This window comes from Balaenoptera physalus, assembly GCF_965194825.1.
Source record: "Balaenoptera physalus genome assembly, chromosome: 17".
In the NCBI taxonomy this organism is placed as follows: Eukaryota; Metazoa; Chordata; class Mammalia; order Artiodactyla; family Balaenopteridae; genus Balaenoptera; species Balaenoptera physalus.
In genome coordinates, this window is record NC_138895.1 from 65,443,334 (window position 1) to 65,457,865 (window position 14,532).

The window sequence follows — 14,532 nt, forward strand, 5'->3', positions numbered from 1 at the left end:
GCTTCTTGTGCATCAGCATTTTCTTATGTAAACAAAGCACATGCAGATATACATTACTATTTCTCCCTCTCTCATTCGCAAATGCAGTATACTCTCTACCTTGTTCTGCACGTTGTTTTTTCCACTTCACCTGGCATCTCAGAGATCCTTCCATATTACTATTCTTCATTTTTGCGTTTATAACTTCCAAGTATACTCCAGTGCCTGAATGTACCATAACTCATTTAGCTGGTCTCCTAACGATGGACACTTAGGTTCTTCCTAAACTTTTGCGATTCAGTTAAAGCTTTGAAATTGCCTCCAAAAGTAAGAAGGAAACATGTAAGAAATACAGTCATTTGTGAAATAAGTCCCTTTCCTCAAAAACTGGCTACTTTGAAGGCAACAACCCTCATTTAAATGTGTTACTTGGAAAATATTTCTTAAAAACAAATAAAATTTAATTGCATTACACCAGAGTCACCATCCCATGTGAGCTGGGAAAGAAAATGTACCTCTAGAGACTGGAGGGGTGAGTTACACTCTTTAAGGGGAAAGTTCAGAGATCTCTGAAAACTAAGTAACATTCTAAGACACTTGTTTGTACTTATTTAGCATATTATTTCCACTGATTAATATCTTCCGAGATGAGGAATCAAATATTCAATACCGAATCACATATCACCCCCCTGGTACATTTCCTTATGATATGTATGTTAAGCCATTCAGTTCGGTTCACTTGGGTGGAATGGAGTTACAATTCTTATAATAGCAAACCTAGACCCAAAATATTTTAAGGCCACTCCAGCTGTCTTTAGAACTTCTATTATCAGTCACAAAAATGACTTGTCAATTTTTGTTTCACTTTTTTTAAAAAGAAACCATCACTTCAATAAGGCAATAGATTTTCAAAAGCTGTCTGACATGAAATGAGTTTGAACATTAACATGGAAAGGACAAGCAATAAAAAAAGGTAGTATGAGTGCAGACAAAATATCCAAGAGCTAGAGAATGTGATCTCTTCTAAAGGGAATGGAATGAAAGAATTCTAAAGGCACAGCTTTTCAAAGCTAAAGAAAATGACAACAACTGAATTGAAAAGGCTGAACTTAGCATTATCTACCCAGAACACAAATATATATTTAGCTTAATAGAGTTGAGTACTATCTCAGGAAAAATCTTATATATTATGAATCTAGGGCAATGAAAGCTGTAGAAAATGATTTTGCAAAGCAAACACACTGCAGGCTGACAGTAGCAGAGGGGAAAAAAAAAAGTCCAAGGTGCACGGGATGAGTTCAGGTCTCATTCTATATATCACCAAGGGAGGAAAACAAAAGAGGTGAAGAAACCCCAGACGTTAAATAGAACAGGGCAGAACGACGCTTGTGACTGAAGCTTAAAAAATGTGAATGCATTTTCTGATTATAACCGTAATATGGATTTATGGTAGAAGATTTGGAAAATTTAGAAAAATATAAAGGAAACAGTTAAAATCACCCACAATCTCACCACCCAAAGAGAACCATTATCAAAATACTGGCAAAACCATTTGCATCCCCTTTTCTGTGTGCATATAAAAATATGTTCTTTTTACAAAATTGGGCTCATATTATAAATAACATTTTATACATGGCCTTTCCCCCCTACTTTCTATTACTTCTTGAGTACTTTCCCATGTTGTCATATATCCCTTGAAGATATCATTCCAATGACTATATTATATTGTATCTTCTGAATTCAAATAGAATCATCTGATTCTCTCCATATTGCTGAACATCTAGGTTGTTTCTAATTTTTCAGTTTTATAAATAGCACCGCAATGGACATTCTTGTGATAAACCTTTGAACCTCTGTTTACTTCTTAAAAGAACTTAGAAGTATATCAGTACGTCAGATTCACATTTAAGTCACTCAGTGTACCTGTATCTGTAAATTTACCATTGGAAGTCTCTGGAGACCAAAGCAAACAATGCATATCAAATAAACAATATATTTTCATATCACTCGAAGTCTATATTTATCCTTCTAGAACAGTCATCTTTCAGGCAGTACATTACTTCCTCCAGGCAAATAGACTATTAATGGGTTAATCTAGATGTAATAACATGAAATTTGGCCGATCCAGATTTCTCCAATATCAGTATGCATGCAATTAACAATAGTCTGCAGATTGAAAAGTACCCAAGGCTCTCAAAAAAATATATTTTATCATCCTTTCATTTAAAATGGTGTACAATGGGCATTAAAATAAAACAAATAAGGGTTATAGTTAATGGAGGTTGACAGCAACCAAATCTTACCTAGACATATAACTTATAGTGTAACTTAAGGTTTTCTTCAAGATCCAGCTTTATTCTGTTACTTCCAGTTATAGGGCTTTTAAATGATTTCAACATATTGAAATTATTAATGATTCTTGTTTAGAACTATATGGTTGTAATACTGCAGTTTTAAATTCCCTATAGTCTATTTAAAACACGATTCTATTTTTAAGATGATAAATAGGGTTCTCAAAATTTCTAGAGTGTGTGTAAACATATATATGTATGCATTTATATATACATACATATATATATATATATACACACACACACACACACACACAGACAGACACATACTTCTAAAATGTTTTTCTCTCAGTGAAAAGTGAAGTAAAGCAAAACGCAACAAAAAAATTCCACTTATACCATGGCCGTATGAACTATGGAATCACTCAAATTCCAAGGCCCCCTCAAAATTGGTAGTCAGACTAAAATAGCTGGGGCTGCACTGTACAGTTGTGCAGGCTGCACACTGTACAACTCTAGGTGGTGCAATCGTATACTGATCTATGTAACTGGTACTCTGGGGGTTGTGCAGTGCACAACCTATATAGCTGTATGTGATGACCTTGAAGTTAGCTCAGATAATTCTGTTTGCTTATCCATTACTTATCTGTACATCCTTCCCCCTAGTGAGCTAAGAAAAAGAGAAGTTTTAGGAGGGAAGTGGCCTTTAAATCTATATACTTTTTTTTTTAATGAAAGAAAATTCTGCAAAAAACCAAAACAAAACAAGCCAGTTTTTCCCTGGCTCCCTTCTGTCACGACGGTAAGGGTTTCTTTCCTCCCATCTCCCCTTCCACCCACCCACTAGGCAGCAGCAGAATACCTTGTGTGAGTAACTGTAGATTTCTGACTTCTTCTCGCACCTTCAGCTGGAGCACCTGTTGTAAGATGTGCTGCCGGAGGTTCTCCTGGGCAATCCCCATTCGCTCAAGCTTTTTGTCTGTAAGTCTCAGCAGGGCTCGCCCTGCAGGGTTTCAAGAAATAAAAGGAAAAGCAAATGAACAATGGCTGGAAAAGGATTTCCATCTTCCTCTGGGCTGATCCTGCCATAACAGAAGTTTCCATCTAAACACAGACAGTTTAGAATAGAGGGTCCTCCATTATGCCTGCTGACTGGAATGGATAGGCAGGATGGAAAAAATCCACAAGTTTAAAAAAAGAACTTCAATTTTTATCTAATATTGGCAATCCCCAACTGACTCACACATCGAGTTAAATAAATCAGCAACATTTTAACCTGGGTATTTGGGTCACAGATTGCATGTTTCCATAGAAACAATGCTCTATGTTGGGTGATGGGTTCTGAGGCTCACCCATAAGAGCCCATGTCACTGATAAGCCAGCTGAAGACTTAGATGCTCTAAATGTGGTTATAGAGAAACTCCAGCAGTGTTTAACCAGGCTACAATAACGTTTCTGTGAAACATGCATTTGAAGGTCCTGTTTTAATCGGTGGGCACCCACCTCCCCTGCTGCACCCCTGGTGCTAGGTTGGAGTTCCATCTTTGGCTGGTGGGAGCTACGCCTTAACCCAATCACTGGCCTAAGGCAAAAGTTCCAGCGGGGGGGTGGGGGGGCGGTCTGCATGCTTGCCTTGCTACTGTGGTTTCCATCAAATTCCCGAATTCTCTCTACTCTGTGCTTGACCTGCACAAGAAATAAAAAGAATAGCACGGCCCTGTACTCTCCCTCCAACACTCCCAGTCACCAGACCTGCAGGTCTTTTTTCATTTTAATTGGTGACAAACAGACAGAGTCCACCAGAGATCAGTGGTAAGTCTTAGGGTATACTATGATATATGCTTCAGGAACTAAATTCTCTACCTCCTCAAAAAATAAACTCAACAGCCAGAAGGTGAGGTTAATGGGCATTTTAATCTGAGGAACAGGGGAGCCTGTGTGGCCTGTGAGTAGAGACAGGTGAACAGGGAGAACCAGTTAAGAGCAACCCATGCTGTGCATACTTTTAAGCTTTGCTAAATGCATCAGTCAGGATAAATTAGGGTCCATGCTGCAGTAACAAGCAACCCCAAAATATCAGTGGCTACAACAAAGTTTATTTCCTGCTTATTCTACATGTCGACTGCAAGTCCATCCATTTTGAACATTGTTGATCATTGTACCAGAGGGAAAACAGAGGTGCTGGAAGGTCTCATAGTATCAATGAAATGCTCAGCCTAGAGTCATTTATAAATTTTGGGCCAGAACTAATCACATGAACTTTCCCACCCACCAAGGGTCCACACATGAACTGTGCTTCCATCACGTGCCAGGAAGGTGGTAGGGGGGAAGAGATATATTTGATGGGCAGCACTGATGAGAACCACACCAATATCGATTTGGCTCTGGACCGGTGCCTGGCAAGGAAGTGAGTGCAGGGAGTTGTGGAGGTGGGTGGTAGTCTGAAGCTTCAGTAAAATTGGCATGTGGAAGAGGAAAAAGAGGTGGGGGAAAGAGAACCTGAGGTAGCTTGGCAACAGTGGGCAGATCATGATGGCCATGAGAAAGGAAGCACAGTACACACACAGACTCAAGTAGTTCTGACTGTCTTCTGCGATAGGCAGAATGATGCTCTTTCTGCCAAAGACGTCCACATCCTCATCTCAGGAACCTGTGAGTTTGTTACCTTATATGACAAAAGGGACGCTGCAAATGTGATTTTGTTAAGGATCTTGAGATGGGAGAGTATCTGGCATTACTCAGGTGGGTCCAATCTAATCACATGGGTCCTTATAAGTGAAAGAGCAACACAGGAGAGCCAGAGAGGGGAGAGATGTGTCAATGGAAGCAGACATTGGAGAGATGCAACCACAAACCAAGGAAGGCAGGCTTCTACAAGGTGGAAAAGACAAGGAAATGGATTCTCTCCCACACCCTCCAGAAGCAATGCAGCTCTACCTTGATTTTTGCCCATAGGACCCATTCTGGACTTCTGATCCCTACAACTGTAAGATAATAAATTTGCATTGTTTTAAGATACTAAGTTTGTGGTAATTTGTTACAGCAGCAATTGGCCTTGCAACCGGAACTTAACATGTTTTTAAGAAGTCAACTGAGGGACTTCCCTGGTGATCCAGTGATTAAGAGTCCACCTTCCAATGCAGGGGATGTGGGTTCAATCCCTGGTCGGGGAACTAAGAGCCCACATGCCATGGGGCAATTAAGCCTGTGTGCTGCAACTACTGAGCCCACGCACCACAACTAGAGAGAAGCCCGCGCACAGCAATGAATGATGTCCCATCCGCAACGAAGATCCTGTGTGCTGCAACTAAGACCTGACGCAGCCAAATAAACAAACAAACAAATAAATATATATATATATATATATAAAAAGTCAACTGATGGCTTCAGATTTCCTTTGCTATCCCTTTCCTAATTTCTGGGCACTGGCATACTCAAAGGTGCAGAGCTAAGGAGTGGTGAGTCTGAGTCCCAGGCTTCCGGGACAGCCCTGCCTTCAAGTATTCTGTCAGACCTTGATCCCGGAGTGATGTTCAGAAAACACTGAATGGGACTTGGGTATCATTTACGTGGATAATTGGTCTCCAAATAGCAGATATTTAGCTCTTTCTATAGGCCCTCAACTCAACAACAAATACTGCAAAAACCCATGAAATTCAGATTATCTAATTCTCTTCCTCCTTCCCTTTCTGGTCCTATTTGGGCTGTGGTTTTACAAACTGGGACATTCAGCAGCCAGAGCTGCTGAGGTGTTGGTAAGATACTTGGGAGCTTTGGTCCCGAGAGGTTGGCTGGTCCATCATTAGTGCGCAGAGGGAGGGTTTTATTCCAGTGTGCATGGTTCAATTTCTTTGCAGACAAAGAAACAAAGATGCCCCCTTCCCCCAGGAACCTCCAGCTTCAACTGTTCCATCAATGCCTCTGACTGATCAAAATGTGGATACATAAGCCCTATCAGAATTTTATCTCCTACCTGGGTTAATAGCATCAGCTCTGAATGTACAAGTAACAAAACTCTACCAGTTATATAAGTTTGTGCATTTCATATTGTGTGGTATGAACAATTGTACCTATCAACATTTCACCTCTTATAGGCTTGACTGTTCAAGTTGTTTCAGCCCTGAGACTAAAGATGTTCTTGCTGTTATTTTCATTATTTCCATTGATAGAAAGGAAAAATGAGAAAAGTTAAAGAATACTGAAAACATGAGAGCTTTTCCTAATTCTTACTACTACACCTTTAGGTGTGCTTTATCTTCAGCGGTAAGAAAATAGAAGTCTTAGACAGGAGAAAGATTAAGGGAAATTATCTAAAAGAATTTCCTGATAAAACAACTTCTAGAAAAGATCGTGATCTGTACACCGAGGAATTTATGAACAAAATCTGATTTGCTGCCTTTCTTGGATGGTTTCTACAGAGCCATTTAAGTCTGTGGTTCTGAAAACTCTTCACAAACATTAGATCATTTACAGGAGCAAACATCCTAGCCATCTCCTAACCCACCACCCCCTGCTGACCACAAAATAAAGAGTGTCCAAACAAGTGTGGGTCAGGGAGGTGATAAGCAGTCAATCATCAATTGCATCTTTTTTTTTTTCAATGTATATTGTCACTTTTTGTTGCTTATCATAAAAATCCAATTGTTAATTCAACAAACACTTTTTGAGCACTATGTCCTTGTCACTTTGTTATTCATGCTGGGGATAATGAGGAACAAGACAGGGCCACTCCTGGAGCTTTCGGACTGATAAGGAAGGCAGTTAACGATCAATGTTTACAGGTATGTGATGAGTCAATCCTAAGAAAGAGCAAATATGGGAGCCCAGAACTGGGTGAGTATCTAGTCTGGGTATCAAGGAGCTGTCAGGGAGCAAAGGATATTTAACCTGGGACTTAGGGAGTAAGTAAGAGTTAGACCAAGACTACGGGATAAAGCCAAGATTTTTTTTAAAGAGTCCAGTAACCATGTAGATGGAAGAGGCTGCTAGGGTAGGCAGAAGATAGAGGAGTGCTATTATGGCTTTTACATTCCTGCCTTTCCTCACACAAGTGTCTTGAATGATCACCTGCCTCTGCGGTCAGCTGCCTACACAGGGAGGGATCAAGGAGAGAAAAGTCAACCCAATCTCAAAAAAGAAGCACTGGGCCTGGTGATCCAGTGGTTAAGACTCTGTGCTTCCACTGCAGAGGGCGCCAGTTCGGTCCCTGGTCAGGGAAGATCCCACATGCTTCGGAGTGCAGCCAAAAAAAGAAAAAAAAAAAATTAAAAAAAAAAGAAGCACCAACTAAATTTCCTGATACTCCAAACTGGTTCTAAACGGCATTTCGGTGACCAGGCTGCTGGGCCCTTCACAGACTCATAGATTGTTGGAGTTGGAAGAAGCTTAAAGTCCTCCATATTGATCATACCCGGGCCTTCTACTTCTTTCCTTTATTAAGTATTTACCGAGCACCATTATATGCCTGACCCTACTCTGGGTATTGGAGCTATAGAGATGAGTAGTATCTTCCGCCTTTGTGGAGCGTACCATTTGTGTGAGAGGCAGACAACACACAAATAAACCGATATATAGGGGTAGACAGGGACCCCTACTGGAAGGATGGTGCTGTTGTAGTTCGGGTGGTGAGAAAAGGCCTCTCTGAAGAGGTGACCCTGGAACACACAGAAGTGTCAAGGCAATGAGAGGAATGGCAGGAAGGCTAGTGTGACTAGGGCAAAGTAGGCAAGATAAGTATGTAGGAAATGCGGTCCAAGAGAAGGCAGGGGCCAGATCATACAGGACCTCCTAGGCCTTGGTGAAGACTTTGGATTTTATTCTAAATGGGGAAAGTTTTGAGCACGGGATGACTTCGGCATAATCTCATGTCTGAAAAGAATTCCTCTGGTCAGTATGTGGGGAACGAACTGGGGGTGGAGAGTAGGTGTAGCAGTGATGGGAAGAGTCAGAACACCACCAGGGCAGTCAAAACAGGAAGCGAGGGTGCCCTGCACTAGGGTGGAGGTGAAGACATAGTGAGAAGTAGTAGAATTCTGAATTACAATACCTAGAAGTGGGGCATGAAAGAATGGCAGACATCAGAGATGACTCAGGCTTTCAACCTGAGCCACCAATGGCTGGGGTCACCATTTCAGGGCAGGAAGTTGAGTCACTGCTCCAAGAGAGGATGTACCAGAGGGAGGAAATCATGGTAGTATTAGTGCTATTATTTTTTTTCTTTTGAGAGCACCTGGGATGCAGAGAAGTAATGAAAAGTATGGAATTAAACAAAGCAGGACAGTTACGATAGTCTTCTTCTCTCCCCAGAATGTTTTCATTCGTTCAATACTCTCCTCAAATCCCAAAGCTCTGAGTTGACCGGGGTAAGGTGAGCACAGGCACATCGTGATGGAATTTAGAGAAATCAGAGGGACCTCTTATGACCTGAGGTCTGTATTGCTTAACCCCAACAGTTGTCTTGGGTGCTAAAACTGTTTCCCAGGACTCCTTGTAGAAATCCAAGACAGGGAATATTCCAAGAGGAGGTTCACCCAGCAGAAACATGGATCTGACGCTCTGCTAGCAATCTTGGAAATAAGAATTTTGCTGCAATTGAAGCGTGAGCATATACACAAAAGCTTTATTGCATGTGGCCTAATACAATGCCAGCTCCATAAGAATAAGTATCTTTCCTGTCAGGTTCTCCACTGTCACAGGTTCCCTATTGCTGCCCACGTGCTGGTGCACAAGAAATATTTATTGAACGGATATACTTAGAGCCACTAAATGAATGTTGTTTTCTTTACTCACTACTGATGATCTCAAGGTTGTTAAATTAGTGGCTTTTCTGTTTCAAGAGACTTGATTGGACACTGACTCTCAGATAGGACAATACCGACAAAGAGAAATTGAACGTAACAGGAAGGAGGTGGCATTTTGTTGGTGTCGAACACAGGAACACCTGCCAAGTTGAACGGCATTGAGAACTTGAGACTAAATGACCACTTCACCTTCCTACAGGCTTAAAGAAAGACAAGTGTCTTGTTCCGCTTTGGAACAAGCACCAAGTGAGACTATAAGCTTTGCTGAGCAGATGGGCAGCGAGAACAGGTAACTGACAATAGACTTAGGGGGCAGTGTATTAGTTTCCCACAGATGCCTTAACACGTTACAAATACAGTGGTTCCAAACAACAGAAATTTACTCCTCATAGTTCTAGAAGCCAGAGTTTAACATTGGTGTCACTGGGCTGAACTCACCATGTCAGCAGGACCACATCCCCTCTGGAGGCTGTAGGGGAGAATTCGTTCTTTGATACTTCTAGCTTCTGCTGGCTGCCAGCATTCCTTTGCTTGTGGCCACATCACTCTAATTTCTGCCTCTATCTTCACATCACCTTCTCCTCTTCCGTGTATGAAATTGCATCCTGCCTCTCTCTTATAAGGACACGTGATGTGATTTAGGGCCCACTTAAATAATCCTGGAAAATCTCCTCCTGCGAAGATCTTTAATCACATCTACGAAGACCTTTTTCTTTATAAGGTAACATTAATAGGTTCCAGGGATTAGGACCTGTATCTCTGAATGGCCACTATGCAGTCTGTTACAAGTTGGAAGGAACCTGAGATTTCTGAGTATGGCACAGGGTTCTTTGTGTTCCACGGAGAAGTGAGTCTCAGAGAAAGTATAAAACCACACAGGAAACGGCAGGAATACTTGGGTCTAGGCAGGTGTCTTTGACTTTCAGGCCCAATCTGGTTTGTGGTCTCTAGTTCAGATGACCCCCATATTCTGTTCAGAGAATTGTAACAGTAGCCCTGTCACAGCTTTCCAAGATGAATGCCCACATGTCATAAGGCCCAACAGGAAATTTCAGGGTAAACTGGAGGTGGGCAAAGGATGTGACTTCAGCTCCTACCCTAATGGAAAGTCTTGGTGTCACTGCAAGTGGTTGGGGAATGCCACTTTTCCCAAAGAGTGTGAGTTACAGGGCCTCTTTTCTTCTGGAAATAGAGGTCACTGTACAGTTCCCCAAAGAAACGGCCATTTGTGCACAGGGTTAGCTCCAAATTGGATCCCAGGTAAAGGTCTGTGTCACACACCAGGTAGATGCCCCCGGCTCTACCCCAGTCCTGGCTGGGCCAGAGCAACAGAGTGAACAGAGTGACAGGTGCTGGGCATACCATCAGGGTACCACAGCCTGAACCCATGTTTCTTCAATCTCACCATGACTCCAAAATCAGAATTTGTGGAACAGAGATATAAGGAGAGAAGCGTAATCACAAAAGCATGGGATCATGAGCTAAAGGGTAGAGATAAATGCCCAGGAAATCACACCTGAGTCTTAATCTCCGCATCTCTACAATGGGAATGAAAATGACACTGTTTCATAGGGTGACGGTGAGGATCAAATGACATAATACAAACACACACCCTTTGCAAATTGGAACCACCATGATGATGCAGTCTGGGCACTACCATTCTTGGCTGGCTGAGGATGCTTCCTCCTCCTTCCTTCTCATCATCACAATAATAATAGCAAACATTGATCGGGCCGTTACTAAGTGTTAAACACTGTTCTAAGAGCTTTACATAGATTACCTCATTTTCAACAATTCTGTGAAGACACTTTTATTATCCATCATTGATTAATAGCTACTAAACATAGCTAAAGGTCACATACTTACCAAGCTGCAGATCTAGGAGACAAATATACGTAGAAGCCATGCTCTTTAACTACCTCTCTAAACTGTTGCCCAGGAATCCTTCCCATAGCCTGACATGCTCCCCAACCAGGCTTCTGCCAAGTCTCGTGTAGGGAGCCTGAGGGCCAGAGAAGGTCACTGTCTCTGAGGACTGAAAGGCAAGCAGTGCAGACATGGGCATAACTTCATGATGCGCAAGGCTGTGATGGCCACCGCCCTACAGTCTTCCCACAGTGAAGAACGACAGGGGACTGAGGGGCCTTTGCGAGGGGCTGTGAAACAAATTCATCCTTCCTTCATCACACAAGGTCTAGGTCTGTACCAGGGACTGGACACATTTCACGATGAAGAACCAGGAGCAGAAAGGTAACTTCCCTGCCAGTGGGACAAGCAAAGATTCTTCCAGAGCCCACAGGAGGGGCACCTAACTTAGCTGAGGTCCTTGAATTAAAAAAAACACAAGTCCGGAGAGTGAGTAGGAGGGGGAAGGGCACTGGAGGCACAGGAAACAGCTTCGGCAGAGACGGAAATGACAAGCAAATGGTCCACTTTAGGGAACTCTGGGAAGCTTGACATGGCTGGGCGTGGAGCACATCATACGAGTCTCACATGCCATTTCGGGATGCCTACCTTACAGGGCAGCCAGTTTTAGTCTTTTTTTCCTTTTTCTGCCCAACCTGAAGCAGCACATCTGAGACACAAGATGATGTGCACAGTCATAAAACACTCCTTTGTAGATTATGAATGCCTCGTTTTTTGCCTGCACTGCATCCCTGCCTACTTCTGGTGAAAGGAGCTATGTTTTGCCTTTGGCAGGGAGGGCTGCTCCTCCTCAACTGGTGGGGCTTTTACTACAGGACTTTTCATTTCTAAAGGACTACATACTTTTCTTCTTATGTTTACCTTTTATTTTCTGATTCCCCCCCACCTCCTCCCATCATGTAAGGATATTTCCAACCACCTAGCTAGAGCCTGACTCAATGGAGGCACTGAACAAATTTCTTAATGCTGGGTGTGTGACCCAGACAGGGCAAATAAAATTTAGTAGAATTGCTATGGTTTCTAAGAGGGAAGTTCTCTTTCTTTCTTACTTAGATCACGTCCCAAGGGGCAATATAAGCTTAGACTTGCTGTCAGTGGCTGTCTCTGCCACCATATGGAGAGAATTTGCTAGAGAATTAAGCCAACAGAGAAAGCAGAGCTGAGAAAGAGAAAGGGGGGTGGGTGGTGAGAGGAGGGAGGTGGGGGGGGAGGGAGAGAGGGACGTAAATAAGATAACATTATTTGATTTCCTAAAAACAGCCTTGCCTGAAGTCAGATACCCCTGGGCTTCTCATTTATATAAGTCAATATTGAGGGGGAGGGGGAAGGGCGGGGAGCGAGTTGAGCTCATTTGTACCACGTGTACTCAAGAGAATCTTGACTTACACAGCCAAGCTTATCTGTAATTCTCAGTTGAGCTGCTGTACTGTCCTGCTTATCATCATTTCAAGAAAGCCCATCAGGCTGTAGGCAAGTAAGAATGATGAGAACCCACGGTAACTTACTTTCAAAAAGTTAATCATTGGCAAGTTTTGGTATTTTAATTATTATACAATGTGGAATACACCTTAAGTCCAACTGCATACTTCTGTATGTTTGATGCATCTGGGGCCACCTCCTTATCCAATTACACCTGAGGTTACAAACTCAAATGTCGTCAGGATAACATAACTGCGTGAAGAGGACCAATCTAAGGGACCACTGGGACTTGGTGGATGACAGTGGATGGGGTATCTTGTCGTTGTTTTTTTCTAAAATGTGCAATTCTAACCCATTTTTGCTATGCTAGAATACAGGCTGAGTGTTGCTACTGCTCCTATTTTTAAGTGAAGAATGGAAAATCCAGAAGTTTCATAAAACCTCCTAATTTAAAATTTGCCCTTTCCCCCCATATTATGAGAGCTAAACAAAGCATGTACATGGGTCATATTTGACTCACAAGTTGCCACTTTCAACATCTGACTTTTAACCATTCCTCCCCCATGTCCCTCCCACTTGCAACGGAAAGGGATTCAGGCAACCTTGCCTTCAGGGTTTCAAGTGACTTTTGGAATGGACTTCAGGTTCTGAGATTCTGCCCTGTGAGGTCTGTTCTAGCTTAACAGCAAACGAGACCGAGGGTGGCTGATGACCAGTGTGAACAGGCCTTCCGTTTTTTATAACCTCACGTGCAGCGCAAACCTATCTTCTTAGGTAACCCCCAACCCAGTGCCTGATTTCCTGAGGGCGACTGCAAATCACCAGTACCGGAGTGAACAGACTCTGAGGTCAGCCAACCCATTGCTTCATTTCCTGGCGAGAATGTGCACAAAACCTTCCAAGACCAATAAGTCTCCTCTCACTTCTACCTGAGAAGGCAGCCCACTGCCAAGCCTGGTCACTTACTTGGTTACATTCAGAACGATTAGCAGTAAATTAAAGGCCCCTTCCCTGTGCTGAGGAAGAGAAGGGTTAACAGACATTTGCATTGAGATCACTGTAAGTAATTTACCATACTGATGGGAACTGTATATTGATTTTCTTAAACCAGTCTTGGGTAAAAAGACTTTTTTTATTTTTTTAATTTATTTTTTTACTGAAGTATAGTTGATTTCCAATGTGTTAATTTCTGCTGTTGAGCAAGGTGACTCAGTTATACACATACATACATTCTTTTTAATATTATTTTCCATTATGGTTTATCCCAGGATAAAAAAGACTGTTTTAGACAATCTAGGTTTTTGGTTGAATATATTCAGGTGCCAATGATGTTAATAGGAGGAAACTAAAATAATGCTAATTCTCACCCGAAATATAAAGTCAGAAAGAAATTTTATAGTGCTTTTCAAACAGAGGGGAAATATGGCTGTGCACTATTTTTCAGCTCTCCAAGAAGGAATACACAGCTTCCAGGCAGTAAATTAAAGGTTAAATCCTTGATGTTGCTGGTAACACAAAGAGTTACCAAATCCCCTCCAAAAATTAATTGAAGAAAACCTTAAAACATTTTGTTTGGGGATTCCGTTTTAGTCCCTGGGAAGACTCAGTAATTACTTCCCTTGTACCTCAGAGCAGATTTTCCAAGCGAAGAAGTATAGTATCAACATATCGGAGACCATAGCCGAAGATTTATGATATCATAAACCACCTTCAAGGTCTTTTCTGGTTTTGATAGGTAAACCAGACCTCTTGGTACATTTGCTTTTATTTGTCAGAATTTGTATGCATTGTCTTGGGGATTCTCTGTTAACTGAATGTCACTACGTGAGCAGCCCACCATGCATCAGGCATCTTTTAAAATTAATTACCAGGAAGCACGTGAGATGTTTGCTGACAGCCTCCCCCTCCCCCTCGATATTCCACCCATGGCCATAACAGCCCGACATGTACAGTGCTTATCTGCTGGAGAGGCAGGCACTGGGCTTGCTGGCCTCTCCGCACGAATTCATCTGAGCCAGTGACCCAATGCCAAAGGGATGTTTAAAAACGTTTCAAAGCTACTTCGACTTTCTCTTCCTGATACCTAGAGATTCGTTTTTTTTCTTAAGCTTTTCAAT

At 42.2% G+C, this 14,532-nt stretch overlaps 1 protein-coding gene and 2 long non-coding RNA genes across 15 annotated transcripts in view; 1 reads left to right on the forward strand and 2 right to left on the reverse strand.

The window, feature by feature from the left end:
• Positions 1–14,532, reverse strand: part of LOC309646705 — a 610,320-nt gene that overhangs the window by 222,385 nt on the left and 373,403 nt on the right. The gene's annotated exons all lie outside the window — the stretch shown is intronic.
• SAMD12 (sterile alpha motif domain containing 12) overlaps positions 1–14,532 on the reverse strand; it is a 443,684-nt gene that overhangs the window by 202,484 nt on the left and 226,668 nt on the right. For all 11 annotated transcript variants that reach the window (XR_014255505.1, XR_014255506.1, XR_014255507.1 and 8 more), the window contains exon 4: positions 3,133–3,273. Coding sequence is in view for 7 of the 11 variants with exons in the window: in XM_082433281.1 (XP_082289407.1) it covers positions 3,133–3,273 (141 nt within the window). In the remaining 4 variants the exon portion in view is untranslated. The remainder of the gene's footprint in view (positions 1–3,132; positions 3,274–14,532) is intronic.
• LOC309646687 overlaps positions 5,646–14,532 on the forward strand; it is a 37,230-nt gene continuing 28,343 nt past the window's right edge. For all 3 annotated transcript variants that reach the window (XR_014255513.1, XR_014255514.1, XR_014255515.1), the window contains exon 1: positions 5,646–13,474. This is a non-coding gene — a long non-coding RNA (uncharacterized lncRNA). The remainder of the gene's footprint in view (positions 13,475–14,532) is intronic.